The sequence below is a fragment of the Cyclopterus lumpus genome, chromosome 14, assembly GCF_009769545.1.
Source record: "Cyclopterus lumpus isolate fCycLum1 chromosome 14, fCycLum1.pri, whole genome shotgun sequence".
NCBI classification, from domain to species: Eukaryota; Metazoa; Chordata; class Actinopteri; order Perciformes; family Cyclopteridae; genus Cyclopterus; species Cyclopterus lumpus.
The window spans coordinates 352712-380640 of record NC_046979.1 but is presented as its reverse complement, the minus strand read 5'-3'; the positions used below and the strand labels follow the sequence as shown (position 1 = coordinate 380640).

Sequence of the window (27929 nt, the reverse complement as noted above, 5' to 3'; positions counted from 1 at the left end):
TATGATCCTCAGAAGCTGGAAGACTAATTATCAATAACATATATAAGTAATAAGGAAAACATAATTAAATGAATCAGTAGAACGGTGCTCTCGCTAGACCACGCCCACTATAGCAGCTCCGCTGTCCTCTCTTACGTCCGCAGGTGAGCTTTAAGTACAGCGCTCGGCCCTCTGGGCTCTTTGGTGAGTATCGATCCTCCATCAGCTGACAGACCATGAGCGGAAGAGGCAAAGGGGGCAAAGGACTCGGTAAAGGAGGAGCGAAGCGGCACCGGAAAGTCCTCCGCGATAACATCCAGGGCATCACCAAACCCGCCATCCGCCGCCTGGCTCGCCGCGGCGGAGTGAAGCGGATCTCCGGTCTGATCTACGAGGAGACCCGCGGCGTGCTGAAGGTGTTCCTGGAGAACGTGATCCGTGACGCCGTCACGTACACCGAGCACGCCAAGAGGAAGACGGTGACCGCCATGGATGTGGTGTACGCGCTGAAGAGGCAGGGCCGCACCCTGTACGGCTTCGGGGGCTAGACCACCGGGAGTGACGTCACCGCCGAGACACAAACGGCTCTTTTAAGAGCCAACCACGTGGCTCAGAGACACTTCCTGGTTGTATTCGGTGTTTATATGTTAGCATGAAGCAGGTTAGCTTCTACTTTGAAAAAGGAGAAAACTCGTCAGAACTCGCCAACTTGTTTATTCTTGGTTAATTTCAGCATGACATCGGTTTGTTTTGTACACATGAAGACACTGAGATTTCCCGACTGACATTGAACACACTAACGCTTCTATCTACGGTTGCTTCAGCCAATCGGGAGGCAGCTAAATGTCCTCGCCATCGTAAAGACTTCCATGCTGTCAAGCTGCCGTTGACTTTTGGTGGTGCGTTCACTGACTGTTCCTTTAACTGCTCTTCATCCAGTATAGTCATCTGAAGTACTTTGAGTAACTTTTATATAATTATTTTTATAGGAACCTGAACAAATTTCAAACACGAAATATTGTGGTTTCAGTGGACTTTCTAGAGGCGGTGCGGCAGCAGGTCCAGAGTTATTATTATATTTAAAATCTTTTAGTTGTAATGTTTCAGGAAAAACTAATGATTTTTCTCCTAACCTGACAGTGTTGCAACATTTAGATATTATATATTTGAATATTTCTGCTCATGTAATATAACAAAGTTGTGTAGAAATAAACTTTGTTTCTCTTTGTCCTTGTTGTCATGGAGTTTGTGAGCAGCTGTGACCACAAAGTAGATTCCCCCCCCTGCCCCCATTGTGGAGGTCTGGATTGTGGATCATTATTCATAATTATTCATTGAATGTTTATGTAACTCTGTAACTCTGTTCATCTGGTCACATGACATCTATTCTTCTGTCCATCGGGGAGAGGGATCCTCCTCTGTTGCTCTCCTGAAGGTTTCTTTCCTGATCCGATGTGAGGTCAAAGGTCAGGGATGTCGTATGTGTTTTTTTTGTTGTGATTTTTGCTATACAAAATAAACTGAATTGAATTTAAAAGAGGCGACCTCTCGTCTCCCAGGTGATGTGGAGGTGACAGAATCAGACCAATCAGACACATTTAAGTCCTGCAGAAGGAGCATGATGACACCTGTCGCCAGTGGCCCGCCCCCCTAATTAGGAGGTGGCGGCCTGTTTACGAAAAGTTTCAAAGAACGCCAGCATCCCCTTTTTCATGTTGCCGCCGCTGCTACCATGGTGACGGGAGGCGAGAGGAGGGAAGGCGTCCAAAGAGTTCGCCCTTTTGACCTTCGACGAGGCCGCATGCCACGACTTGGTCCTCGGAGGAGGAGTCTGAGCCACCAGACACTTCTGATACTGGACCTGATGGACAAGAAGGAGTCCGTTTAAACACGTAGACCTGTAGAGTGTTTTCCAGGTCCAGAGCACACCTGTCCAGGTGTGCTACTCACCATACACGCCGCCTGCACCGCCTCAGACAGCATCCCGGCGTCCGGTTCGCACCAGAACACGTGACACTCGAACCTCTGCGTGCCGCCGTCTAAGATCACAGCGAAGGTGTGGCTGTCGTGGCCGACGCCCAGAAAAGTGAGGAAACGCACCTGACACTCCCAGAGACGCTCCTCCCCTTCCTGTCAGGATCCAATGAGAGAGAGGAAACAGAGTGAGCTCCGCCCTCCCCCTAGGTGGACTAACAGAGTAGCGTACCTCTCCCCTCCACAGAGACAGGATGTGGTCGGTGACGTGGATCACCGCCGGCTCCCACTCGTCTCTGTCGGTGGAGTTCATGATGCTTTCTATCGCTCGGTTCAACACCTCCATACCTGCGTCACATGACACCTGCTGGTTAGCGTGGCGATAGCACACCTAATGACATCCCTCTTTACAGGAAACACACCGAAGAAACTACAAAGTTACCAAAGGAGTAACATTTCTTCAGGTGGGTTCAAGTGTGTTTAGGTGTGTTCAGGTGTTCAAGTGTTTTCAGGTGTTCCGGTGCTCAGGTGACAGGTGTGTTCAGGTGCTCAGGTGAAAGGTGTGTTCAGGTGTGTTCAGGTGAAAGGTGTGTTCAGGTGTTCAGGTGACAGGTGTGTTCAGGTGTGTTGCCGTTCTACCCATTGCTCTGGACACCGGCAGGTTACCGATGTACTGGACCTCAAACTTCTGGACCTGCTGCCGCACCGCCTCTAGAAAGTCCACTGAAACCACAACAGACAATCGTCAGGGAGACAATCGGAGAGCGGAAGGTGATGTCACAGAACAGGTGAGTCACCTTGTCTGGGCAGGTCTTCAGGTGAGATGCTTTCCATCGTGAGCGAGCGAGACGGCCTCATCGACGTCTTCTCTGACATCATCTACGGAGAAATTAAATGTTTTAGCTGATAACATGCTAAGCTAACATGCTAAGCTAACGCTGTGATTGATGGACCGACCTTGAAGCACATCTCGTTCAGCGCCGTAGCGACGGCTTTAGCCGGAGTGTCGCAGCGAAACACGTGACACTTCAGCACACAGCTGTCCTTATCGCCCGCCACAAATGCAAAGTCCCTGAAGGCACCACGCACAAACACACGCAAACACACACACACACACACACACACACACACACAGAGTGTGGTGGCTGACCAGCTGACGGACTCAGTCATGTGACCAGAAGGTGAAGTCAGTAAGTGGCCCTAACATGGAGGAGGCTATGAGGTGTATGAAGAGGTAACGGTAGAGATTTACCTGTCCCTGCCCAGGTGGAGGAGTGTTAGGGGGGGCGTGTTACAGAGAGAGTGACAACGTTAGTGCAAACAGACAGATAAACAAACTGAAAGTGAGATTTTACATCTTAGCATGCAGGAACGTCAAACTGAGTGCTAGCTGTTAGCCTGACTTTCCCCCTACTTCTAGTCCTTGTGCTAAACTAGGCTAACCGTTTACCCCTGCGTACAGTCTTTGCATTAAGCTAGGCTAACAGTTTCCCGTTGCGTACAGTGTTTGTGCTAAGCTAGGCTAAGTAAAAAGACCGGACGCATCTGAAACTGTTAGCGTAGTTTAGCACAAAGACTGTACTTAATGGGAAACTGTTAGCCTAGCCTTCCCCTCTGTCTCATCGACATCTGATTGGCTCACCTGCCGTTGTTGCAGCCCACCCCCCACACACGGATGTTGGTGATTGGTTGACAGTGCAGGGGGGTGTGGTCTAAAGGGTCCAACAGAGTCAGAGTGTCTTTCTTCAGAACCAGCATCATCTCCCGACCCTGCAGACAGACAGACAGGCAGAGGCAGAGAGACAGACTACTAACACACAGACAGGCCGGTACAGTAGACAACAACCCTACATCTGATAGTCTAACCCCCCCGCCCCCCTCACCTCCCCCCAGGCTCCCTGTCTGTCTCTCTGCTCCGGACTGCTGCAGTGAGACAGCTGCTGGATGACGTTACTGACAGCAAGACTGCTGCGACCGGGAGACAGGTCCTCCTCCTCCACCTCCAGCCAGCCCAGAGAGCGCACTGCAAAGCACTGACAGACAACAGACAGGTACAGACAGATTAAATCAGATTATTATAAAGAGGAGCTTGGAGCTCACGACTGCTTTCACTTTGTTTATTTACACATGATGTCATCTTTGACCTCATCACAGCTGATGATGTCACCAGATTCATCTGTAGACCTTAAAGAGTCTGTTATGATTATAGTTATATATGTGCTATAAATATACTGTTCTAGTTATATATGTGCTATAAAGAGACTCTTATGATCATTTATATATATTGATAATTGAATCCCAGATGTTGTTTCTATATAGTGTTGAATTTGACTATAACAACTAAATGTGGAGAGTTCTGGGTCCTTTTCACTCCAACATTGTTGTGTTGTTGTTGTGTTGTTACCTTGGAGTTGGGGTCATGGTACGTGAGATAATCTTCATGCCATAAAGACCTGAATGAAAAAAACACAATTCATATATATGAATATAAGTGTGTGTGTGTGTGTGTGTGTGTGTGTGTGTGTGTGTGTGTGTGTGTGTGTGTGTGTGTGTGTGTGTGTGTGTACCTGGCCTCAGGTGGTCCGTTGGAGCCCTGCTGTCCATCTTCCTCCTGCTGAATCAGAGAAGAAGACAAACCTGTAAATCTGAACTACATGAGACTAACTAGTTAATTTCAGACTCACTAACTAGCTTCATTCACACTAACTAGTTTCATTCACACTAACTAGCTTCATTCACACTAACTAGTTTCATTCACACTAACTAGCTTCATTCACACTAACTAGTTTCATTCACACTAACTAGCTTCATTCACACTAACTAGCTTCATTCACACTAACTAGTTTCATTCACACTAACTAGCTTCATTCACACTAACTAGTTTCATTCACACTAACTAGCTTCATTCACACTAACTAGCTTCATTCACACTAACTAGTTTCATTCACACTAACTAGTTTCATTCACACTAACTAGCTTCATTCACACTAACTAGTTTCATTCACACTAACTAGCTTCATTCACACTAACTAGCTTCATTCACACTAACTAGTTTCATTCACACTAACTAGCTTCATTCACACTAACTAGTTTCATTCACACTAACTAGCTTCATTCACACTAACTAGCTTCATTCACACTAACTAGTTTCATTCACACTAACTAGTTTCATTCACACTAACTAGTTTAATTTACACTAACTAGTTTAATTTACACTAACTAGTTTCATTCACACTAACTAGCTTCATTCACACTAACTAGCTTCATTCACACTAACTAGCTTCATTCACACTAACTAGTTTCATTCACACTAACTAGCTTCATTCACACTAACTAGCTTCATTCACACTAACTAACTAGCTTCATTCACACTAACTAGTTTCATTCACACTAACTAGCTTCATTCACACTAACTAGTTTCATTCACACTAACTAGCTTCATTCACACTAACTAGTTTCATTCACACTAACTAGTTTCATTCACACTAACTAGCTTCATTCACACTAACTAGCTTCATTCACACTAACTAGCTTCATTCACACTAACTAGTTTCATTCACACTAACTAGTTTCATTCACACTAACTAGTTTCATTCACACTAACTAGCTTCATTCACACTAACTAGCTTCATTCACACTAACTAGTTTAGCCTGTTAACCACGTTAACACAGAGGTTGTAACCTGTGTGTCGAGCAGCTGGGCCGTCCCAGTGAGGCGGGGGTGCTGCCACTGGGTGGCGCCGGTGGGAACGTGCCAGTAGTACGTTCCTGTTGAGTCTTTGATGGTTCTCCAGCCGGAGGGAAGGTCCGGGTCCAGCAGCAGGTTCTGGTCTGTCCAGATGTTGTCTGCAAAACCACAAAAACAGCCCTGATAGGATGTGTGTAGTTCTTCCTCTGACTATATAATAATATATTTAGTTTTATATATATATATATATATATATATATATATATATATATATATATATATATATATACATATATATACGCCAGACCGACGTGGACAGTTTGATGCATCATGTTTGTAATGAAAACGTCCATCTTGGACAAAATGTACAAAGTGAACGGAGGTCAAACAGCAAAGAGTTGAAAGATGAAACTGAAGAGCATCTGAATTATTAATGAACCCGAGAGACATAACGAGCTGACGGAGAGATGACTGGAAGGGGAGGGGCCTCCAATACAGCTGGACCAGAGTAAACTACAGTCAACAGTATGTCATTCTAAGCTGGGCTAGGACTACGTACAGGTGACAGCTGGGCTAGGACTACGTACAGGTGAGGGTTGGGCTAGGACTACGTACAGGTGACAGCTGGGCTAGGACTACGTACAGGTGACAGCTGGGCTAGGACTACGTACAGGTGACAGCTGGGCTAGGACTACGTACAGGTGAGGGTTGGGCTAGGACTACGTACAGGTGAGGGTTGGGCTAGGACTACGTACAGGTGAGGGTTGGGCTAGGACTACGTACAGGTGAGGGTTGGGCTAGGACTACGTACAGGTGAGGGTTGGGCTAGGACTACGTACAGGTGAGGGTTGGGCTAGGACTACGTACAGGTGAGGGTTGGGCTAGGACTACGTACAGGTGAAGGGCTGGGCTAGGACTACGTACAGGTGACAGCTGGGCTAGGACTACGTACAGGTGAGGGTTGGGCTAGGACTACGTACAGGTGACAGCTGGGCTAGGACTACGTACAGGTGAAGGGCTGGGCTAGGACTACGTACAGGTGACAGCTGGGCTAGGACTACGTACAGGTGACAGCTGGGCTAGGACTACGTACAGGTGAGGGTTGGGCTAGGACTACGTACAGGTGAGGGTTGGGCTAGGACTACGTACAGGTGAGGGTTGGGCTAGGACTACGTACAGGTGAGGGTTGGGCTAGGACTACGTACAGGTGAGGGTTGGGCTAGGACTACGTACAGGTGAAGGGCTGGGCTAGGACTACGTACAGGTGAGGGTTGGGCTAGGACTACGTACAGGTGAAGGGCTGGGCTAGGACTACGTACAGGTGACAGCTGGGCTAGGACTACGTACAGGTGACAGCTGGGCTAGGACTACGTACAGGTGAGGGTTGGGCTAGGACTACGTACAGGTGACAGCTGGGCTAGGACTACGTACAGGTGACAGCTGGGCTAGGACTACGTACAGGTGAGGGTTGGGCTAGGACTACGTACAGGTGACAGCTGGGCTAGGACTACGTACAGGTGAGGGTTGGGCTAGGACTACGTACAGGTGAGGGTTGGGCTAGGACTACGTACAGGTGAGGGTTGGGCTAGGACTACGTACAGGTGAAGGGCTGGGCTAGGACTACGTACAGGTGACAGCTGGGCTAGGACTACGTACAGGTGGCAGCTGGGCTAGGACTACGTACAGGTGACAGCTGGGCTAGGACTACGTACAGGTGAAGAGCTGGGCTAGCACTACGTTCAGGTGACAGCTGGGCTAGGACTACGTACAGGTGGCAGCTGGGCTAGGACTACGTACAGGTGACAGCTGGGCTAGGACTACGTACAGGTGACAGCTGGGCTAGGACTACGTACAGGTGAAGAGCTGGGCTAGGACTACGTACAGGTGACAGCTGGGCTAGGACTACGTACAGGTGAAGAGCTGGGCTAGGACTACGTACAGGTGACAGCTGGGCTAGGACTACGTACAGGTGACAGCTGGGCTAGGACTACGTACAGGTGACAGCTGGGCTAGGACTACGTACAGGTGAAGAGCTGGGCTAGGACTACGTACAGGTGACAGCTGGGCTAGGACTACGTACAGGTGAAGAGCTGGGCTAGGACTACGTACAGGTGAAGAGCTGGGCTAGGACTACGTACAGGTGACAGCTGGGCTAGGACTACGTAAACTATGGAAGGATGTTTCTCTTCCATCACGGACATGAAGGTTAAACAGTGTTTTCTGTCATTGTAACCTATGACCTCTCAGTTTGTCCTTCTCATGTTCCAAAGTCTCTAATGACACTGCGTGTGTGTGTGTGTGTGTGTGTGTGTGTGTGTGTGTGTGTGTGTGTGTGTGTGTGTGTGTGTGTGTGTGTGTGTGTGTGTGTGTGTGTGTGTGTGTGTGTGTGTGTGTGTGTGTGTGTGTGTGTCTCACCGTCATAGTTGACTATCAGGATGGCCAACATGTAATCTTTGCCCATCATGGCTCCGCCTTCCAACATGTGTGGGCCAATCAGTGGCTCGCCCTCCAACACACACACACACACACACACTTAGAGGCCCAGATAGCAGACAGGTAAAGCCTCTTGCAACCTGTCTCTCTCTCTGTCTGTCTCACAGTTTCTCGTCCTTCTCTCAGACGACACCATCAGTATTCTTTTTCTTCTGTTGTATTTCCGTCTCTCTCTCTCTCTCTCCTCTCGTTCGTCCCTCCTCTCTCCTCTCTGTGATGAAGGATGCTGTTCTCCTCCTCCTCTTTCTCTCCTCTCTCCTCCTCCTCTCTCCTCCCCCTGATGATGTCATTACTCCCCTCCCTCTCGACCTTCACTGTAAAAAAAGACTTGTGTAATAACAAGGTTACAACAACACTGTCAAAATGTGCTTTGAGTGCTCATGATGCAGAATAATGTTTTAGTTATTGATGCACTAATGTAATAATATTGATAACACTTTAATACTGCAGCTCATTTTAATGGCTTTATGACCGTAATAATCATCATTTGTTATTTGGTTAATAATCTGAATCTATAAGGGACAAAACATTGTTAAATAAAAATAAAAAATACAATATGTACCTTTCTAGTGGAGTAGTCGTGTTATTTGACGAGTTCACCTCAAATTATTGTGTCTGGTTACGTTCCTCCATCAGCTGATGCAGAGGAAGAACAGGAGAGCCTTCCTGATACAGGAGAACCTTCCTGATACAGGAGAACCTTCATGTTACAGGAGAACCTTCCTGATACAGGAGAACCTTCCTGATACAGGAGAACCTTCATGTTACAGGAGAACCTTCCTGATACAGGAGAACCTTCCTGATACAGAAGAAACTTCATGTTACAGGAGAACCTTCCTGATACAGGAGAACCTTACTGATACAGGAGAACCTTCATGTTACAGGAGAACCTTCCTGATACAGGAGAACCTTCATGTTACAGGAGAACCTTCCAGATACAGAAGAAACTTCATGTTACAGGAGAACCTTCCTGATACAGAAGAAACTTCATGTTACAGGAGAACCTTCCAGATACAGGAGAACATTCCAGATACAGGAGAACCTTCCTGATACAGGAAAACATTCCTGCTACAGGAGAACCTTCCAGATACAGGAAAACAATCCTGCTACAGGAGAACATTCCAGATACAGGAGAACATTCCTGCTACAGGAGAACATTCCAGATACAGGAGAACATTCCAGATACAAGAGAACCTTCCTGCCCACTACAATAATACTTTATATTAAATCATCTCTCTCCAGATCCTCCTCAAATTGAACATCAATAAAAATCGCACCGCTTCACTTTATATACTTTAAATACATTGTATACACTTTAATTTTAATTTTAATTCATTTAAATTTTTAATTGTAATTTTCTTTATTATTTAAATTCTTAAATGTAATATGCCCTGCTATTTTATTGTATTGTGTATATATTGTAAACATGTTGCTGCTGCTACAAATACCCCCTGGATGAATAAAGTAATATCATATCTAATCTAGTATTAAGTATATAACATGGAGATATTAAAGTAAAGTACCTCATGTGTATAAGTGTGAATATTAAAACCTACAAATTATTTTATATTTTTCTACTGAGGAAGTAAAATATGTAAAAACTAAAATAAGATAAATGTTTCAGTGAAAATCAACACTGGAAGATATATTTAAGAATATTGTTTTAGTTCAAATATGTTTTCTTTTTATTTATGTATTGATGATTTATTTATACATTTATATATTCATTTACATATTCATTCATTTATTTATATATGTATATGTTTATATATTAATTCATTCATTCACATATTTTTTCATTAATTTATATATTTGTTCTCTTAATTTATTCATTTTTATTTATTTTTTCTATTCATATATTATTCATTAATTCATTTATTCATACATATTGTTTGTGTGTGTTTACTTCAAACAGTTTCAACAACATGAAAATGAGTTAAAAACATATAAAACATAACTCTTAGTTTTTAAATATGATGACGTATTTAAATCTGTTAATGTTCACATTGTGTGTCGATCATTAATAATCACTTTGACTATTACTCACGTGTCACATTACTCACGCTCTGTGGACACGCAGGATGACGTCACGGTGTCCACGTGTCCCGGAAATGTTTTGAGGCCAAAAAAAGCAGGTGAGGCTAGAACATCACCGGAAATCATACCAGGTTTCCTGCAAAGTTATAGCCTAAAATTTATTGTAACTATTGTTTATTTGTTTTTGTTATTATTATTATTATTATTATTATTATTATTATTATTATTATTATTATCGTAATGAAATAAAAATGGTATATATTGTAAAACTCAAACTCAAAACCTTTTGTTTATATTTTTATTTAATATTGATCATATATTGATATTTGGTATTAACTCACTTCAACTGCTGTTTATGTTTTACGAAAAGAAAAGATGATTGACAAAATAAAGTCATAAACAAATAAAATCGTCAGTTGTACGTAATTCTACGGCATTTAAAAAAATTAAATATTACTACACAGAAAAACTGAGAGAATATAAAAACATTCACATAAATTATTCCATCAATGGACATTCTAATAAAACAAGAATACTTCTGATTTACTTTGTGCTCCAAAACTCATTTTATTCTGAAAGTCTGAGCGGAAGTCCTTTTCTTGTTTATGTCTCGTGACCAGGAAGAAGACGCTGTGACGTCACGGCCCAACATGGAGGACCTGTACACTAAACCAGGTGAGAGTTCTTTCGCTGAGCAGCGACATGAAGTTATTATATTAATAAAGTGTTTATCAGTCTCTGGGAGTTGTTGACAGAACGGCATTCAACAATCTGTCAAGTGTATGTTTTCATAAGCTTTACTTTCTCACTTTGTAAACAAAAGGAAGGCCTGTATGAATTCATCGTGTTGTTCTTTTTAGTTCGGCTTAGCGGTGTTTCACCAAACGGTCATCATTCAGGTAGAAATAGAGCTTTTTAGTTCCTGTTGTTTTCTTAGTGGAGCAGTTGTGCGCATGTCAGGACGGTGCAGCGGTTGTGCGCATGTCAGGAGAGTGCAGCGGTTGTGCGCATGTCAGGAGAGTGCAGCGGTTGTGCGCATGTCAGGAGAGTGCAGCGGTTGTGCGCATGTCAGGAGAGTGCAGCGGTTGTGCGCATGTCAGGAGAGTGCAGCGGTTGTGCGCATGTCAGGAGAGTGCAGCGGTTGTGCGCATGTCAGGACGGTAAACCAGAAATTGAAGTGGTGTTTGATCTAAATGCAGCTTTAGTACGTTTCCTGACGTCATGACGTCGTGATGGAAAGGCTGTTAAACAATAGGCTGGTTGGAGATGACCTGCTTCTCACCCGGAAGTGACGATACATCGTTATCATCATCGTCATCATCATCGTCATCATCATATATTTATGTAGTAATGTGTGTAGTTGCATCCTTTGTTCTTTTTATGTCTGTGAAACACACTGTTGCTTGTTTATAGTGTTTTATGAATAATCTTTATTATTATCAACCACACAAGACGTGTCTTCAGATTAAACCGGAGACTAATAGTCAACAATCGAGCGTTAAGTATTATAACTACACAGAAAATAATAACAGTTAGTTTGCTGTCAAATCTAAGAGCTAATTAGCTCTGATGTGACAGCAGGCGTTTCCCATCATGCACTGGGCCACGCAGTCGCTCTCGTGAGGTCATCGTTGACCACGTGTGCATGACGTCGGAGCGAGTGATCGATTCTGATCAGGATCGGCTTTTCTCCAAAGAACCTCTTCGGTGGAGTTTATTGGATGACCTCAACCAGATGTTAGCGCTCTGCAGCTGGGCGAGAAGAGGACTTTGGAATGGGAACAAGTACACAAGGACTCTAGTGCACAAGAACACAAGGACACTAGTACACGAGGACACAAGGACACACGTACACGAGGACACAAGGACACACGTACACGAGGACACAAGGACACACGTACACGAGAACACAAGGACACACGTACACGAGAACACAAGGACACTAGTACACAAGGACACTAGTGCACAAGGACACTAGTGCACAAGGACACACGTACACAAGAACACAAGGACATTAGTGCACAAGGACACTAGTGCACAAGGACACGTACACGAGTACACAAGGACTCTAGTGCACAAGGACACACGTACACGAGTACACACGTACACGAGGACACAAGGACACACGTACACGAGAACACAAGGACACTAGTACACAAGGACACTAGTGCACAAGGACACACGTACACAAGAACACAAGGACACTAGTGCACAAGGACACACGTACACGAGTACACAAGGACTCTAGTGCACAAGGACACACATACACGAGAACACAAGGACACGAGAACACAAGGACACTAGTGCACAAGAACACAAGGACACGAGAACACAAGAACACAAACGCAAGAACACAAGGACTCTAGTGCACAAGGACACACGTACACAAGAACACAAGGACACTAGTGCACAAGGAAACTAGTGCACAAGAACACAAAGACACTAGTGCACAAGAACACAAGGACACTAGTGCACAAGAACACAATGACACTAGTGCACAAGGACACTAGTGCACAAGAACACAAGGACACTAGTGCACAAGAACACAAGGAAACTAGTGCACAAGGACACTAGTGCACAAGAACACAAGGAAACTAGTGCACAAGAACACAAGGAAACTAGTGCACAAGGACACGAGAACACAAGGACACTAGTACACAAGAACACACGTACACGAGAACACAAGTAAACAAGGACACAAGTACACGATAACACACGTACACGAGAACACAAGGACACTAGTGCACAAGAACACAAGGATACAAGAACACAAGTACACGATAACACAAGGACTTAATGACAGAAGAACACAAGGACAGACAATGCATATTGAGAAACAACCCAGCTGTCTCTGACCAGATGAAGATTTCATTTTAAAACTGGCTCCAGATCTGTACACAAACTAACTAATCAATTAGTTGATTAATTGATTAGTTGATGTTGATTAATCCATTCGTCATCAGCTTTACTTTCGGACTTAGCCTGTCCGTCTGTCTGTGTCCTAGGTAACCAGGAGCGGGGTTGGAACGACCCCCCTCAGTTCTCATACGGCCTTCAGAAGGCCCGCGGGCCTCAGAAGAACCTCCTGAACAAGAGAGCTGCTCCACCAGGTGAGAGAACACAAATTAACATTCATTAGTGCTGAATTAAGAGAATATCCTCATTATATATAATAACATCTTGTCTCTGGTTGGTTCTCAGGTGCAGGAGCCCCACCCATGACCCCGCCCTCCTCCAATCCTCTGGCTCCACCTCCAAATGGTGTTGCTCCGCCCCCTCCACACCCAGGTAAGCATCAGAAGCAGAAAAAGGGTTTTCTGATTGAAGCCTGATTGACGGCAGATCCTCCTTCCCGCAGCTCGTCCTCCTCTTGGCAGTGTGGCCACGCCCCCTCCCCCTCTGGGACCAATGAGAAGTCAGAGAGACGCAGATGGCAGTCAATCGGAGAGCGAGCCGGACGTAGAGGCCGTGGTGTTGGTGTTGAACCGAGCCCTCCATGCATGCAGAATGGCTGTTAAAGTGAGTTTGAACCCTTTAGACCACAGGGGTCACACAAGAGGGCCGTATCCAAGGAAACGGTTCATTTACGCCGTCCACCATAGAAGAAATAACCACTACTACTATACTGACAAACGTCAGAACATCCAGCCCTGTCTGGGTTCATAATATTAATATGATATATAATATTATATATCATATTAAGATTATATATATAATATTATATTATATGTAATATATATATAATATAATATAATATGTAATATATAATATAATATAATATGTAATATATAATATTATATTATATGTAATATATAATATTATATTATATGTAATATATAATATTATATTATATGTAATATATAATATTATATTATATGTAATATATAATATTCTCCGTAGCCGCACACAGCTTCTCCATGAACTGCTCCTGGATGAAGGCCAACTTATCCTCCATATTCTCTGACGTCCGTACGTCCCCAGTTCTCCCAGTATGAACTCCCCCAGTTCTCAGCTCTGTGTCAGTGGTCCTCAGGTTGAAGTGAGTCGGCTTCATGTTCTGCTTTATTTACTAATAAGGTAATCAGAAGAAAAGTTAATGTTGTATACTTGATTCTTTTTTATTTATTTATAGTTTGTGTATAAAAGCTGCAACTCAAGACACCGACTTGTTTCCATAGTAACGTTGGTTGTCATAGATTCAGAGTTACATCATTTGAGGCTTTTTAAAACTACTTCTCACCAATGAAGAACCACTGCCCCAGACCAGAAGAGAACCACTGCCCCAGACCAGAAGAGAACCACTGCCCCAGACCAGAAGAGAACCACTGCCCCAGACCAGAAGAGAACCACTGCCCCAGACCAGTAGAGAACCACTGCCCCAGACCAGAAGAGAACCACTGCCCCAGACCAGAGGGGACCCACTGCCCCAGACCAGAAGAGAACCACTGCCCCAGACCAGAAGAGAACCACTGCCCCAGACCAGAAGAGAACCACTGCCCCAGACCAGTAGAGAACCACGGCCCCAGACCAGTAGAGAACCACTGCCCCAGACCAGTAGAGAACCACTGCCCCAGACCAGAAGAGAACCACTGCCCCAGACCAGAAGAGAACCACTGCCCCAGACCAGAAGAGAACCACTGCCCCAGACCAGTAGAGAACCACTGCCCCAGACCAGAAGAGAACCACTGCCCCAGACCAGAGGGGACCCACTGCCCCAGACCAGAAGAGAACCACTGCCCCAGACCAGAAGAGAACCACTGCCCCAGACCAGAAGAGAACCACTGCCCCAGACCAGTAGAGAACCACGGCCCCAGACCAGTAGAGAACCACTGCCCCAGACCAGTAGAGAACCACTGCCCCAGACCAGAAGAGAACCACTGCCCCAGACCAGAAGAGAACCACTGCCCCAGACCAGTAGAGAACCACGGCCCCAGACCAGAAGAGAACCACTGCCCCAGACCAGTAGAGAACCACTGCCCCAGACCAGAAGAGAACCACTGCCCCAGACCAGTAGAGAACCACTGCCCCAGACCAGAAGAGAACCACTGCCCCAGACCAGAAGAGAACCACTGCCCCAGACCACACGTACATGAGGACACAAGGACACACGTACACGAGGACACAAGGACACACGTACACGAGGACACAAGGACACTAGTACACAAGGACACACGTACACGAGGACACAAGGACACACGTACACGAGAACACAAGGACACGAGGACACAAGGACACACGTACACAAGAACACAAGGACACTAGTACACGAGGACACAAGGACACACGTACACGATGACACAAGTACACGAGAACACAAGGACACAAGGACACACGTACACAAGGACACAAGGACACACGTACACGAGGACACAAGGACACACGTACACGAGGACACAAGGACACACGTACACGAGGACACAAGTACACAAGTACACGAGAACACAAGTACACGAGGACACAAGGACACACGTACACGAGAACACAAGGACACTACTACACGAGGACACAAGGACACACGTACACGATGACACAAGTACACGAGGACACAAGGACACACGTACACGAGGACACGAGGACACAAGGACACACGTACACGAGAACACAAGGACACACGTACACGAGGACACAAGGACACACGTACACGAGGACACAAGGACACACGTACACGAGGACACAAGGACACACGTACACAAGGACACATGTACACAAGGACACACGTACACAAGGACACACGTACACGAGAACACAAGTACACGAGAACACAAGTACACGAGGACACAAGGACACACGTACACGAGGACACAAGGACACACGTACACGAGGACACAAGGACACACGTACACGAGGACACAAGGACACAAGTACACGAGGACACAAGGACACACGTACACGAGGACACAAGGACACACTTACACGAGAACACAAGGACACACGTACACGAGGACAAGGACACACGTACACGAGGACACAAGGACACACGTACACGAGGACACAAGGACACACGTACACGAGAACACAAGTACACGAGGACACAAGGACACACGTACACGAGGACACAAGGACACACGTACACGAGGACACAAGGACACAAGTACACGAGGACACGAGGACACACGTACACGAGGACACAAGGACACACGTACACGAGAACACAAGTACACGAGAACACAAGTACACGAGAACACACGTACACGAGGACACAAGGACACACGTACACGAGGACACAAGGACACACGAGGACACAAGTACACACGTACACGAGAACACAAGTACACGAGAACACAAGTACACGAGAACACACGTACACGAGGACACAAGGACACACGTACACAAGGACACAAGGACCCACGTACACGAGGACACAAGGACCCACGTACACGAGGACACAAGGACACGTACACGAGAACACAAGTACACGAGGACACAATGACACACGTACACAAGGACACACGTACACAAGGACACACGTACACGAGGACACAAGGACACACGTACACGAGGACACACGTACACGAGAACACAAGGACACACGTACACAAGGACACACGTACACAAGGACACACGTACACGAGGACACAAGGACACACGTACACAAGGACACACGTACACAAGGACACAAGGACACACGTACACAAGGACACACGTACACGAGGACACAAGGACACACGTACACAAGGACACATGTACACAAGGACACACGTACACGAGGACACAAGGACACACGTACACAAGGACACATGTACACAAGGACACACGTACACAAGGACACAAGGACACACGTACACAAGGACACACGTACACAAGGACACACGTACACGAGGACACACGTACACGAGGACACAAGGACACACGTACACAAGGACACGTGTACACAAGGACACACGTACACGAGGACACAAGGACACACGTACACAAGGACACATGTACACAAGTACACGAGGACACAAGTACACGAGGACACAAGGACACACGTACACAAGGACACACGTACACGAGGACACAAGGACACACGTACACGAGGACACACGTACACGAGGACACCAGGACACACGTACACAAGGACACACCTACACGAGGACACATGTACACGAGGACACAAGGACACACGTACACGAGGACACAAGGACACACGTACACGAGGACACACGTACACGAGGACACCAGGACACACGTACACAAGGACACACCTACACGAGAACACAAGGACACACGTACACAAGGACACACGTACACAAGGACACAAGGACACACGTACACAAGGACACACGTACACGAGGACACAAGGACACACGTACACGAGGACACATGTACACGAGGACACAAGGACACACGTACACGAGGACACACGTACACAAGGACACACGTACACGAGGACACAAGGACACACGTACACGAGGACACAAGGACACACGTACACAAGGACACAAGTACACGAGGACACAAGGACACACGTACACGAGAACACAAGGACACACGTACACGAGGACACACGTACACGAGGACACACGTACACGAGAACACAAGTACACGAGAACACACGTACACGAGAACACAAGTACACGAGAACACAAGTACACGAGGACACAAGGACACACGTACACGAGGACACACGTACACGAGGACACACGTACACGAGAACACAAGTACACGAGAACACAAGTACACAAGGACACACGTACACGAGGACACACGTACACGAGGACACAAGGACACACGTACACGAGGACACAAGGACACACGTACACGAGGACACCAGGACACACGTACACGAGGACACAAGGACACACGTACACGAGGACACCAGGACACACGTACACGAGGACACACGTACACGAGGACACAAGGACACACGTACACGAGGACACCAGGACACACGTACACAAGGTCACACGTACACGAGGACACAAGGACACACGTACACGAGGACACACGTACACAAGGACACACGTACACGAGGACACAAGGTCACACGTACACGAGAACACAAGTACACAAGGACACACGTACACAAGGACACACGTACACGAGGACACAAGGACACACGTACACGAGGACACACGTACACGAGGACACAAGGACACACGTACACGAGGACACAAGGACACGAGGACACAAGGACACACGTACACGAGAACACAAGTACACGAGGACACAAGGACACACGTACACGAGGACACAAGGACACACGTACACGAGGACACAAGGACACAAGTACACGAGGACACGAGGACACACGTACACGAGGACACAAGGACACACGTACACGAGAACACAAGTACACGAGAACACAAGTACACGAGAACACACGTACACGAGGACACAAGGACACACGTACACGAGGACACAAGGACACACGTACACGAGGACACAAGTACACACGTACACGAGAACACAAGTACACGAGAACACAAGTACACGAGAACACACGTACACGAGGACACAAGGACACACGTACACAAGGACCCACGTACACGAGGACACAAGGACCCACGTACACGAGGACACAAGGACACGTACACGAGAACACAAGTACACGAGGACACAATGACACACGTACACAAGGACACACGTACACAAGGACACGAGGACACAATGACACACGTACACAAGGACACACGTACACAAGGACACACGTACACGAGGACACAAGGACACACGTACACGAGGACACACGTACACGAGAACACAAGGACACACGTACACAAGGACACACGTACACAAGGACACACGTACACGAGGACACAAGGACACACGTACACAAGGACACACGTACACAAGGACACAAGGACACACGTACACAAGGACACACGTACACAAGGACACACGTACACGAGGACACAAGGACACACGTACACGAGGACACACGTACACGAGGACACAAGGACACACGTACACGAGAACACAAGTACACGAGGACACAAGGACACACGTACACGAGGACACAAGGACACACGTACACGAGGACACAAGGACACAAGTACACGAGGACACGAGGACACACGTACACGAGGACACAAGGACACACGTACACGAGAACACAAGTACACGAGAACACAAGTACACGAGAACACACGTACACGAGGACACAAGGACACACGTACACGAGGACACAAGGACACACGTACACGAGGACACAAGTACACACGTACACGAGAACACAAGTACACGAGAACACAAGTACACGAGAACACACGTACACGAGGACACAAGGACACACGTACACAAGGACACAAGGACCCACGTACACGAGGACACAAGGACCCACGTACACGAGGACACAAGGACACGTACACGAGAACACAAGTACACGAGGACACAATGACACACGTACACAAGGACACACGTACACAAGGACACACGTACACGAGGACACAAGGACACACGTACACGAGGACACACGTACACGAGAACACAAGGACACACGTACACAAGGACACACGTACACAAGGACACACGTACACGAGGACACAAGGACACACGTACACAAGGACACACGTACACAAGGACACAAGGACACACGTACACAAGGACACACGTACACGAGGACACAAGGACACACGTACACAAGGACACATGTACACAAGGACACACGTACACGAGGACACAAGGACACACGTACACAAGGACACATGTACACAAGGACACACGTACACAAGGACACAAGGACACACGTACACAAGGACACACGTACACAAGGACACACGTACACGAGGACACACGTACACGAGGACACAAGGACACACGTACACAAGGACACGTGTACACAAGGACACACGTACACGAGGACACAAGGACACACGTACACAAGGACACATGTACACAAGGACACAAGTACACGAGGACACAAGTACACGAGGACACAAGGACACACGTACACAAGGACACACGTACACGAGGACACAAGGACACACGTACACGAGGACACACGTACACGAGGACACACGTACACAAGGACACACCTACACGAGGACACATGTACACGAGGACACAAGGACACACGTACACGAGGACACAAGGACACACGTACACGAGGACACACGTACACGAGGACACCAGGACACACGTACACAAGGACACACCTACACGAGAACACAAGGACACACGTACACAAGGACACACGTACACAAGGACACAAGGACACACGTACACAAGGACACACGTACACGAGGACACAAGGACACACGTACACGAGGACACACGTACACGAGGACACATGTACACGAGGACACAAGGACACACGTACACGAGGTCACACGTACACAAGGACACACGTACACGAGGACACAAGGACACACGTACACGAGGACACAAGGACACACGTACACAAGGACACAAGTACACGAGGACACAAGGACACACGTACACGAGAACACAAGGACACACGTACACGAGGACACACGTACACGAGGACACACGTACACGAGAACACAAGTACACGAGAACACACGTACACGAGAACACAAGTACACGAGAACACAAGTACACGAGGACACAAGGACACACGTACACGAGGACACACGTACACGAGGACACACGTACACGAGAACACAAGTACACGAGAACACAAGTACACAAGGACACACGTACACGAGGACACACGTACACGAGGACACAAGGACACACGTACACGAGGACACAAGGACACACGTACACGAGGACACCAGGACACACGTACACGAGGACACAAGGACACACGTACACGAGGACACAAGGACACACGTACACGAGGACACCAGGACACACGTACACGAGGACACACGTACACGAGGACACAAGGACACACGTACACGAGGACACCAGGACACACGTACACAAGGTCACACGTACACGAGGACACAAGGACACACGTACACGAGGACACACGTACACAAGGACACACGTACACGAGGACACAAGGTCACACGTACACGAGAACACAAGTACACAAGGACACACGTACACAAGGACACACGTACACGAGGACACAAGGACACACGTACACGAGGACACACGTACACGAGGACACAAGGACACACGTACACGAGGACACAAGGACACGAGGACACAAGGACACACGTACACGAGGACACAAGGACACACGTACACGAGGACACAAGGACACACGTACACGAGAACACAAGGACACACGTACACGAGAACACAAGGACACACGTACACGAGAACACAAGGACACACGTACACGAGGACACAAGGACACACGTACACGAGAACACAAGTACACGAGAACACAAGTACACGAGAACACAAGTACACGAGGACACAAGGACACACGTACACGAGGACACAAGGACACACGTACACGAGGACACGAGAACACAAGGACACAAGGACACACGTACACGAGGACACAAGGACACACGTACACGAGAACACAAGTACACGAGAACACAAGTACACGAGAACACACGTACACGAGGACACAAGGACACACGTACACGAGGACACAAGGACACACGTACACGAGGACACAAGGACACACGTACACGAGAACACAAGTACACGAGAACACAAGTACACGAGGACACAAGGACACACGTACACGAGGACACAAGGACCCACGTACACGAGGACACAAGGACCCACGTACACGAGGACACAAGGACACGTACACGAGAACACAAGTACACGAGGACACAATGACACACGTACACAAGGACACACATACACAAGGACACACGTACACAAGGACACAAGGACACACTTACACGAGGACACAAGGACACACGTACACGAGGACACAAGGACCCACGTACACGAGGACACAAGGACCCACGTACACGAGGACACAATGACACACGTACACAAGGACACACGTACACAAGGACACACGTACACGAGGACACAAGGACACAAGGACACACGTACACGAGGACACACGTACACGAGAACACAAGGACACACGTACACAAGGACACAAGGACACACGTACACAAGGACACACGTACACGAGGACATAAGGACACACGTACACAAGGACACATGTACACAAGGACACACGTACACGAGGACACACGTACACACGTACACAAGGACACAAGGACACACGTACACGAGGACACAAGGACACACGTACACAAGGACACATGTACACAAGGACACACGTACACGAGGACACAAGGACACATGTACACAAGGACACACGTACACGAGGACACAAGGACACACGTACACGAGGACACATGTACACGAGGACACAAGGACACACGTACACGAGGACACACGTACACAAGGACACACGTACACGAGGACACAAGGACACACGTACACGAGGACACAAGGACACACGTACACAAGGACACATGTACACAAGGACACACGTACACGAGGACACAAGGACACACGTACACAAGGACACATGTACACAAGGACACACGTACACGAGGACACAAGGACACACGTACACAAGGACACACGTACACGAGGACACATGTACACGAGGACACAAGGACACACGTACACGAGGACACACGTACACAAGGACACACGTACACGAGGACACAAGGACACACGTACACGAGGACACAAGGACACACGTACACGAGGACACACGTACACAAGGACACACGTACACGAGGACACAAGGACACACGTACACGAGGACACAAGGACACACGTACACGAGGACACAAGGACACACGTACACGAGGACACCAGGACACACGTACACAAGGACACACGTACACGAGGACACATGTACACGAGGACACAAGGACACACGTACACGAGGACACACGTACACAAGGACACACGTACACGAGGACACAAGGTCACACGTACACGAGAACACAAGTACACGAGGACACAAGGACACACGTACACAAGGACACAAGGACACACGTACACAAGGACACAAGGACACACGTACACGAGGACACACGTACACGAGGACACACGTACACAAGGACACAAGGACACACGTACACGAGGACACAAGGACACACGTACACGAGGACACAAGGACACAAGGACACAAGAACACAAGTGCATGAGAACACGAGTACAAGTACAGACAAGAAGGCATATTGAGAAACGACCGTAGGGCACCTAAACTCGTCTGAGAAACAAGAAGTGCTCTCTAACATGGGTTGAACTCTGATTGGCTGTGTGACCTTTGACCTCCGTGTGTAGGACCAGGTGTGTAGTGATGTGGCAAAGAGGCTCCGCCTCCTGGAGGACAGTTGGCGGTCAGGTAGACTTAGCCTACCAGTGAGGAGACGCATGGACACTCTGTCTCTAGGTAACCTGACTTATAAACCTGTCTGTCTGAACACCTGTCTGTCTCTAGACCTACCTTTCTGTCTCCCTGAACACCTGTCTGTCTCTAGACTTACCTGTCTGTCTATCTAAACACCTGTCTGTCTCTATACTTACCTGCCTGTTTACCTAAACACCTGTCTGTCTATCTTAATGCCTGTCTTTCACTAGACTTACCTGTCTTTCTGCCTGTCTGTCTCTCAGAGTTACAGTCTGGTCACTGGGACTCAGCTGATGAGGTCCATCGCTCTCTGATGGTTGATCATGTGACCGAAGTCAGCCAATGGATGGTCGGTGTCAAACGACTCATCGCCGAGACCCGAAAACTGAATCCAGAACTTTTAGAACCACTTCGAAAACCTCCGGGACCAGTCCAGGACCATGAAGTACCAGTCCAGGACCCTGCAGCACCAGTCCAGGACTATGAAGTACCAGTCCAGGACCCTACATTATTAGTCCAGGACCCTGCAGCACCAGTCCACGACTCTAAAGTACCAGTCCAGGACCCTACAGTACCAGTCAAGGACCCTGCAGCACCAGTCCAGGACCCCGCAGCACCAATCCAGGACCCTAAAGCACCAGTCCAGGACCCTGCAGTACCAGTCCAGCACTGTTAATCTACAGGGGTCTACATGTTTCTACTATCAGCAAACTTTGACTCTTTAAACCATAACCAGGATCTGGGGGTGATAAACCTCACATTCATTCTCACATCTCAGCAGAGGGTCAAAGGTTAGAACAGCAGGACCAGGTAGGTCCGTGGTTTGTTCTGGTGTCGGGACTCTAGACTCTCCAGACCAGAGGGTTTCAAATCTAGGCTCCTCTACAGCGAGTGAGAGGGAGAGTTAAACCCCACTCTGGACTCTGGTCTCTGGATTCTAGACTCTGGACTCTGGTATCTGGACCCCACATAGACTGTAGACTTTAGTCTCCGGACCTCACATACACCATAGACTCTGGTCTCTCTGGACCCCACATAGACTGTAGACTCTGGACTCTGAACCCTACATAGACTGCAGACTCTGGTCTCTGGACCCCACATAGACCGTAGACTCTGGTCTCTGGACCCCACATAGACTGTAGACTGTGGTCTCTGGACCCCACATAGACTGTATACTCTGGTCTCTGGACCCTACATAGACTGTAGACTGTGGTCTCTGGACCCCACATAGACTGTATACTCTGGTCTCTGGACCCCACATAGACTGTAGACTCTGGACTCTGAACCCTACATAGACTGCAGACTCTGGTCTCTGGACCCCACATAGACTGTAGACTGTGGTCTCTGGACCCCACATAGACCGTAGACTCTGGTCTCTGGACCCCACATAGACTCTGGCGACCCCGTCAGTCATGTGATGTGATGGCATGTGATGTTTGCACCAATCGGTAAACTTGCTGCTCATGAATAAATCTCTGTTCTGTCAGAAAGTCGTTGTGTCTTTCTTCATGTTTTAGAGTTAGGAACGGGGACCATAAGGGACCAGACCTCCACCCTGTAGACCTGATCCAGAGCTGCCAAAGGACACCACAGAAGAAGAAACATCTTCATGCTAGACAGAAGAACCCCTGAGAGCTTAGTTAGTTTAGTCACTTCATTAGTTAATTAGTTATTTAGTTCAGTCACTTCATTAGTAAGTTAATTCAGTTAGTTTAGTCACTTCATTAGAAAGTTAGTTAGTTTAGTAAGTTAGTTTAGTCACTATTAGTTAGTTAATTTAGTTAGTTTAGTCACTGTTAGTTAATTTAGTTAGTTTAGTCACTATTAGTTAGTTAATTTAGTTAGTTTAGTCACTTCATTAGTAAGTTAGTTAGTTAGTTTAGTCACTTCATTAGAAAGTTAGTTAGTTAGTTTAGTCACTATTAGTTAATTTAGTTAGTTTAGTCACTTAGTTAATTTAGTTAGTTTAGTCACTATTAGTTAGTTAATTTAGTTAGTTTAGTCACTTCATTAGTAAGTTAGTTAGTTAGTTTAGTCACTTCATTAGAAAGTTAGTTAGTTTAGTTAGTTAGTTTAGTCACTATTGGTTAATTTTGTTAGTTTAGTCACTTCATTAGTAAGTTAGTTAGTTAGTTTAGTCACTATTGGTTAATTTAGTTAGTTTAGTCACTTCATTAGTAAGTTAGTCAGGTTAGTTGGTTTGTTTTGGTCTGTTAGTGAGTTCACTATTTTATAAACCATCCATTTCCTGGTAACACAACTAAGCAAACATATTTGTTTAATCTATATTTACAAACTCAGATATTCTCTCACTGAACACATTTAAGTTATTTGAGTATAAAGGACAAAAGAAACTGAACATTCAACCTGTCTAAACTTATTATATATATTTTATATCATGTATAAACTTCAAATCAGCAGCAGAGATGAGATGTGACCAGCAGGAGGCGGCAGCAAGTGTGTGTGTGTGTGTGTGTGTGTGTGTGTGTGTGTGTGTGTGTGTGTGTGTGTGTGTGTGTGTGTGTGTGTGTGAGAGAGAGAGCGTTGTGATGGTTAAAAGGTAATATGAGATGGTGCTACATGTCTAGTTCTTTGTGGTTGTGTTGTCTCTTTGTGGTTGTGTTGTCTCTTTGTGGTTGTTTTGCTTCTCTTTGTGGTTGTTTTGTCTCTTTGTGGTTGTTTTGCTTCTCTTTGTGGTTGTTTTGTCTCTTTGTGGTTGTTTTACTTCTTTGTGGTTGTGTTGTCTCTTTGTGGTTGTTTTACTTCTTTGTGGTTGTTTTGTCTCTGTGGTTGTTTTGTCTCTTTGTGGTTGTTTTACTTCTTTGTGGTTGTTTTGTCTCTGTGGTTGTGTTGTCTCTTTGTGGTTGTTTTGCTTCTCTTTGTGGTTGTTTTACTTCTTTGTGGTTGTGTTGTCTCTTTGTGGTTGTTTTACTTCTTTGTGGTTGTTTTGTCTCTTTGTGGTTGTTTTGTCTCTTTGTGGTTGTTTTGCTTCTCTTTGTGGTTGTTTTACTTCTTTGTGGTTGTTTTGTCTCTTTGTGGTTGTGTTGTCTCTTTGTGGTTGTGTTGTCTCTTTGTGGTTGTTTTGCTTCTCTTTGTGGTTGTTTTACTTCTTTGTGGTTGTGTTGTCTCTTTGTGGTTGTGTTGTCTCTTTGTGGTTGTTTTGCTTCTCTTTGTGGTTGTTTTACTTCTTTGTGGTTGTGTTGTCTCTTTGTGGTTGTTTTGCTTCTCTTTGTGGTTGTTTTACTTCTTTGTGGTTGTGTTGTCTCTTTGTGGTTGTTTTACTTCTTTGTGGTTGTTTTGTCTCTTTGTGGTTGTTTTGTCTCTTTGTGGTTGTGTTGTCTCTTTGTGGTTGTTTTACTTCTTTGTGGTTGTTTTGTCTCTTTGTGGTTGTTTTGCTTCTCTTTGTGGTTGTGTTGTCTCTTTGTGGTTGTTTTACTTCTTTGTGGTTGTTTTGTCTCTTTGTGGTTGTTTTGTCTCTTTGTGGTTGTTTTGCTTCTCTTTGTGGTTGTGTTGTCTCTTTGTGGTTGTTTTACTTCTTTGTGGTTGTTTTGTCTCTTTGTGGTTGTGTTGTCTCTTTGTGGTTGTTTTACTTCTTTGTGGTTGTTTTGTCTCTTTGTGGTTGTTTTGCTTCTCTTTGTGGTTGTGTTGTCTCTTTGTGGTTGTTTTACTTCTTTGTGGTTGTTTTGTCTCTTTGTGGTTGTTTTGTCTCTTTGTGGTTGTTTTGCTTCTCTTTGTGGTTGTTTTACTTCTTTGTGGTTGTTTTGTCTCTTTGTGGTTGTTTTACTTCTTTGTGGTTGTTTTGTCTCTTTGTGGTTGTTTTACTTCTTTGTGGTTGTGTTGTCTCTTTGTGGTTGTTTTACTTCTTTGTGGTTGTTTTGTCTCTTTGTGGTTGTTTTGTCTCTTTGTGGTTGTTTTACTTCTTTGTGGTTGTGTTGTCTCTTTGTGGTTGTTTTACTTCTTTGTGGTTGTTTTGTCTCTTTGTGGTTGTTTTGCTTCTCTTTGTGGTTGTTTTACTTCTTTGTGGTTGTGTTGTCTCTTTGTGGTTGTGTTGTCTCTTTGTGGTTGTTTTACTTCTTTGTGGTTGTTTTGTCTCTTTGTGGTTGTTTTGTCTCTTTGTGGTTGTTTTGCTTCTCTTTGTGGTTGTTTTACTTCTTTGTGGTTGTTTTGTCTCTGTGGTTGTTTTACTTCTTTGTGGTTGTTTTACTTCTTTGTGGTTGTGTTGTCTCTTTGTGGTTGTTTTACTTCTTTGTGGTTGTTTTACTTCTTTGTGGTTGTTTTGTCTCTGTGGTTGTTTTACTTCTTTGTGGTTGTGTTGTCTCTTTGTGGTTGTTTTACTTCTTTGTGGTTGTTTTGTCTCTTTGTGGTTGTTTTGTCTCTTTGTGGTTGTTTTACTTTGTGGTTGTTTTGTCTCTTTGTGGTTGTTTTGTCTCTTTGTGGTTGTTTTACTTCTTTGTGGTTGTTTTGTCTCTTTGTGGTTGTTTTACTTATTTGTGGTTGTTTTACTTCTTTGTGTTTGTGTTGTCTCTTTGTGGTTGTTTTGTCTCTTTGTGGTTGTTTTGTCTC

General features: G+C 46.2%; 3 protein-coding genes across 6 annotated transcripts; 2 read left to right on the top strand and 1 right to left on the bottom strand.

Moving 5' to 3' along the window:
- Window positions 1-170: 170 nt before the first annotated feature.
- On the top strand, window positions 171-1207 carry LOC117742506 (histone H4). The gene has a single exon (XM_034549948.1). The coding sequence runs from the start codon at window positions 216-218 to the stop codon at window positions 525-527; it is 312 nt and encodes a 103-aa protein (XP_034405839.1). The 5' UTR covers window positions 171-215; the 3' UTR covers window positions 528-1207.
- Window positions 678-8396, bottom strand: apbb3 (amyloid beta (A4) precursor protein-binding, family B, member 3). 4 transcript variants are annotated; one of them, XM_034549940.1, is made up of 14 exons: window positions 8240-8371; window positions 8057-8147; window positions 5636-5799; window positions 4521-4567; window positions 4358-4406; window positions 3837-3986; window positions 3596-3723; window positions 3206-3211; window positions 2911-3025; window positions 2751-2832; window positions 2593-2676; window positions 2186-2301; window positions 1930-2109; window positions 678-1840 (listed from the first exon to the last, which is right to left on the bottom strand). In XM_034549940.1, exons 2-14 carry the CDS (start codon window positions 8121-8123, stop codon window positions 1634-1636), a joined length of 1395 nt encoding a protein of 464 aa, XP_034405831.1. In that variant the 5' UTR covers window positions 8124-8147; window positions 8240-8371; the 3' UTR covers window positions 678-1633. The 4 variants fall into 4 exon arrangements, with proteins under 4 accessions (XP_034405831.1, XP_034405830.1, XP_034405832.1 ...); XM_034549939.1 differs by having other exon boundaries at window positions 8057-8396; XM_034549941.1 differs by having other exon boundaries at window positions 4521-4564; window positions 8057-8371.
- A 2393-nt stretch (window positions 8397-10789) lies between these two features.
- Window positions 10790-24856, top strand: sra1 (steroid receptor RNA activator 1). Its single transcript, XM_034550984.1, has 6 exons — window positions 10790-10846; window positions 13177-13281; window positions 13373-13459; window positions 13530-13690; window positions 23300-23408; window positions 23630-24856. Exons 1-6 carry the CDS (start codon window positions 10822-10824, stop codon window positions 24040-24042), a joined length of 900 nt encoding a protein of 299 aa, XP_034406875.1. The 5' UTR covers window positions 10790-10821; the 3' UTR covers window positions 24043-24856.
- The last annotated feature ends 3073 nt before the right edge of the window (window positions 24857-27929 follow it).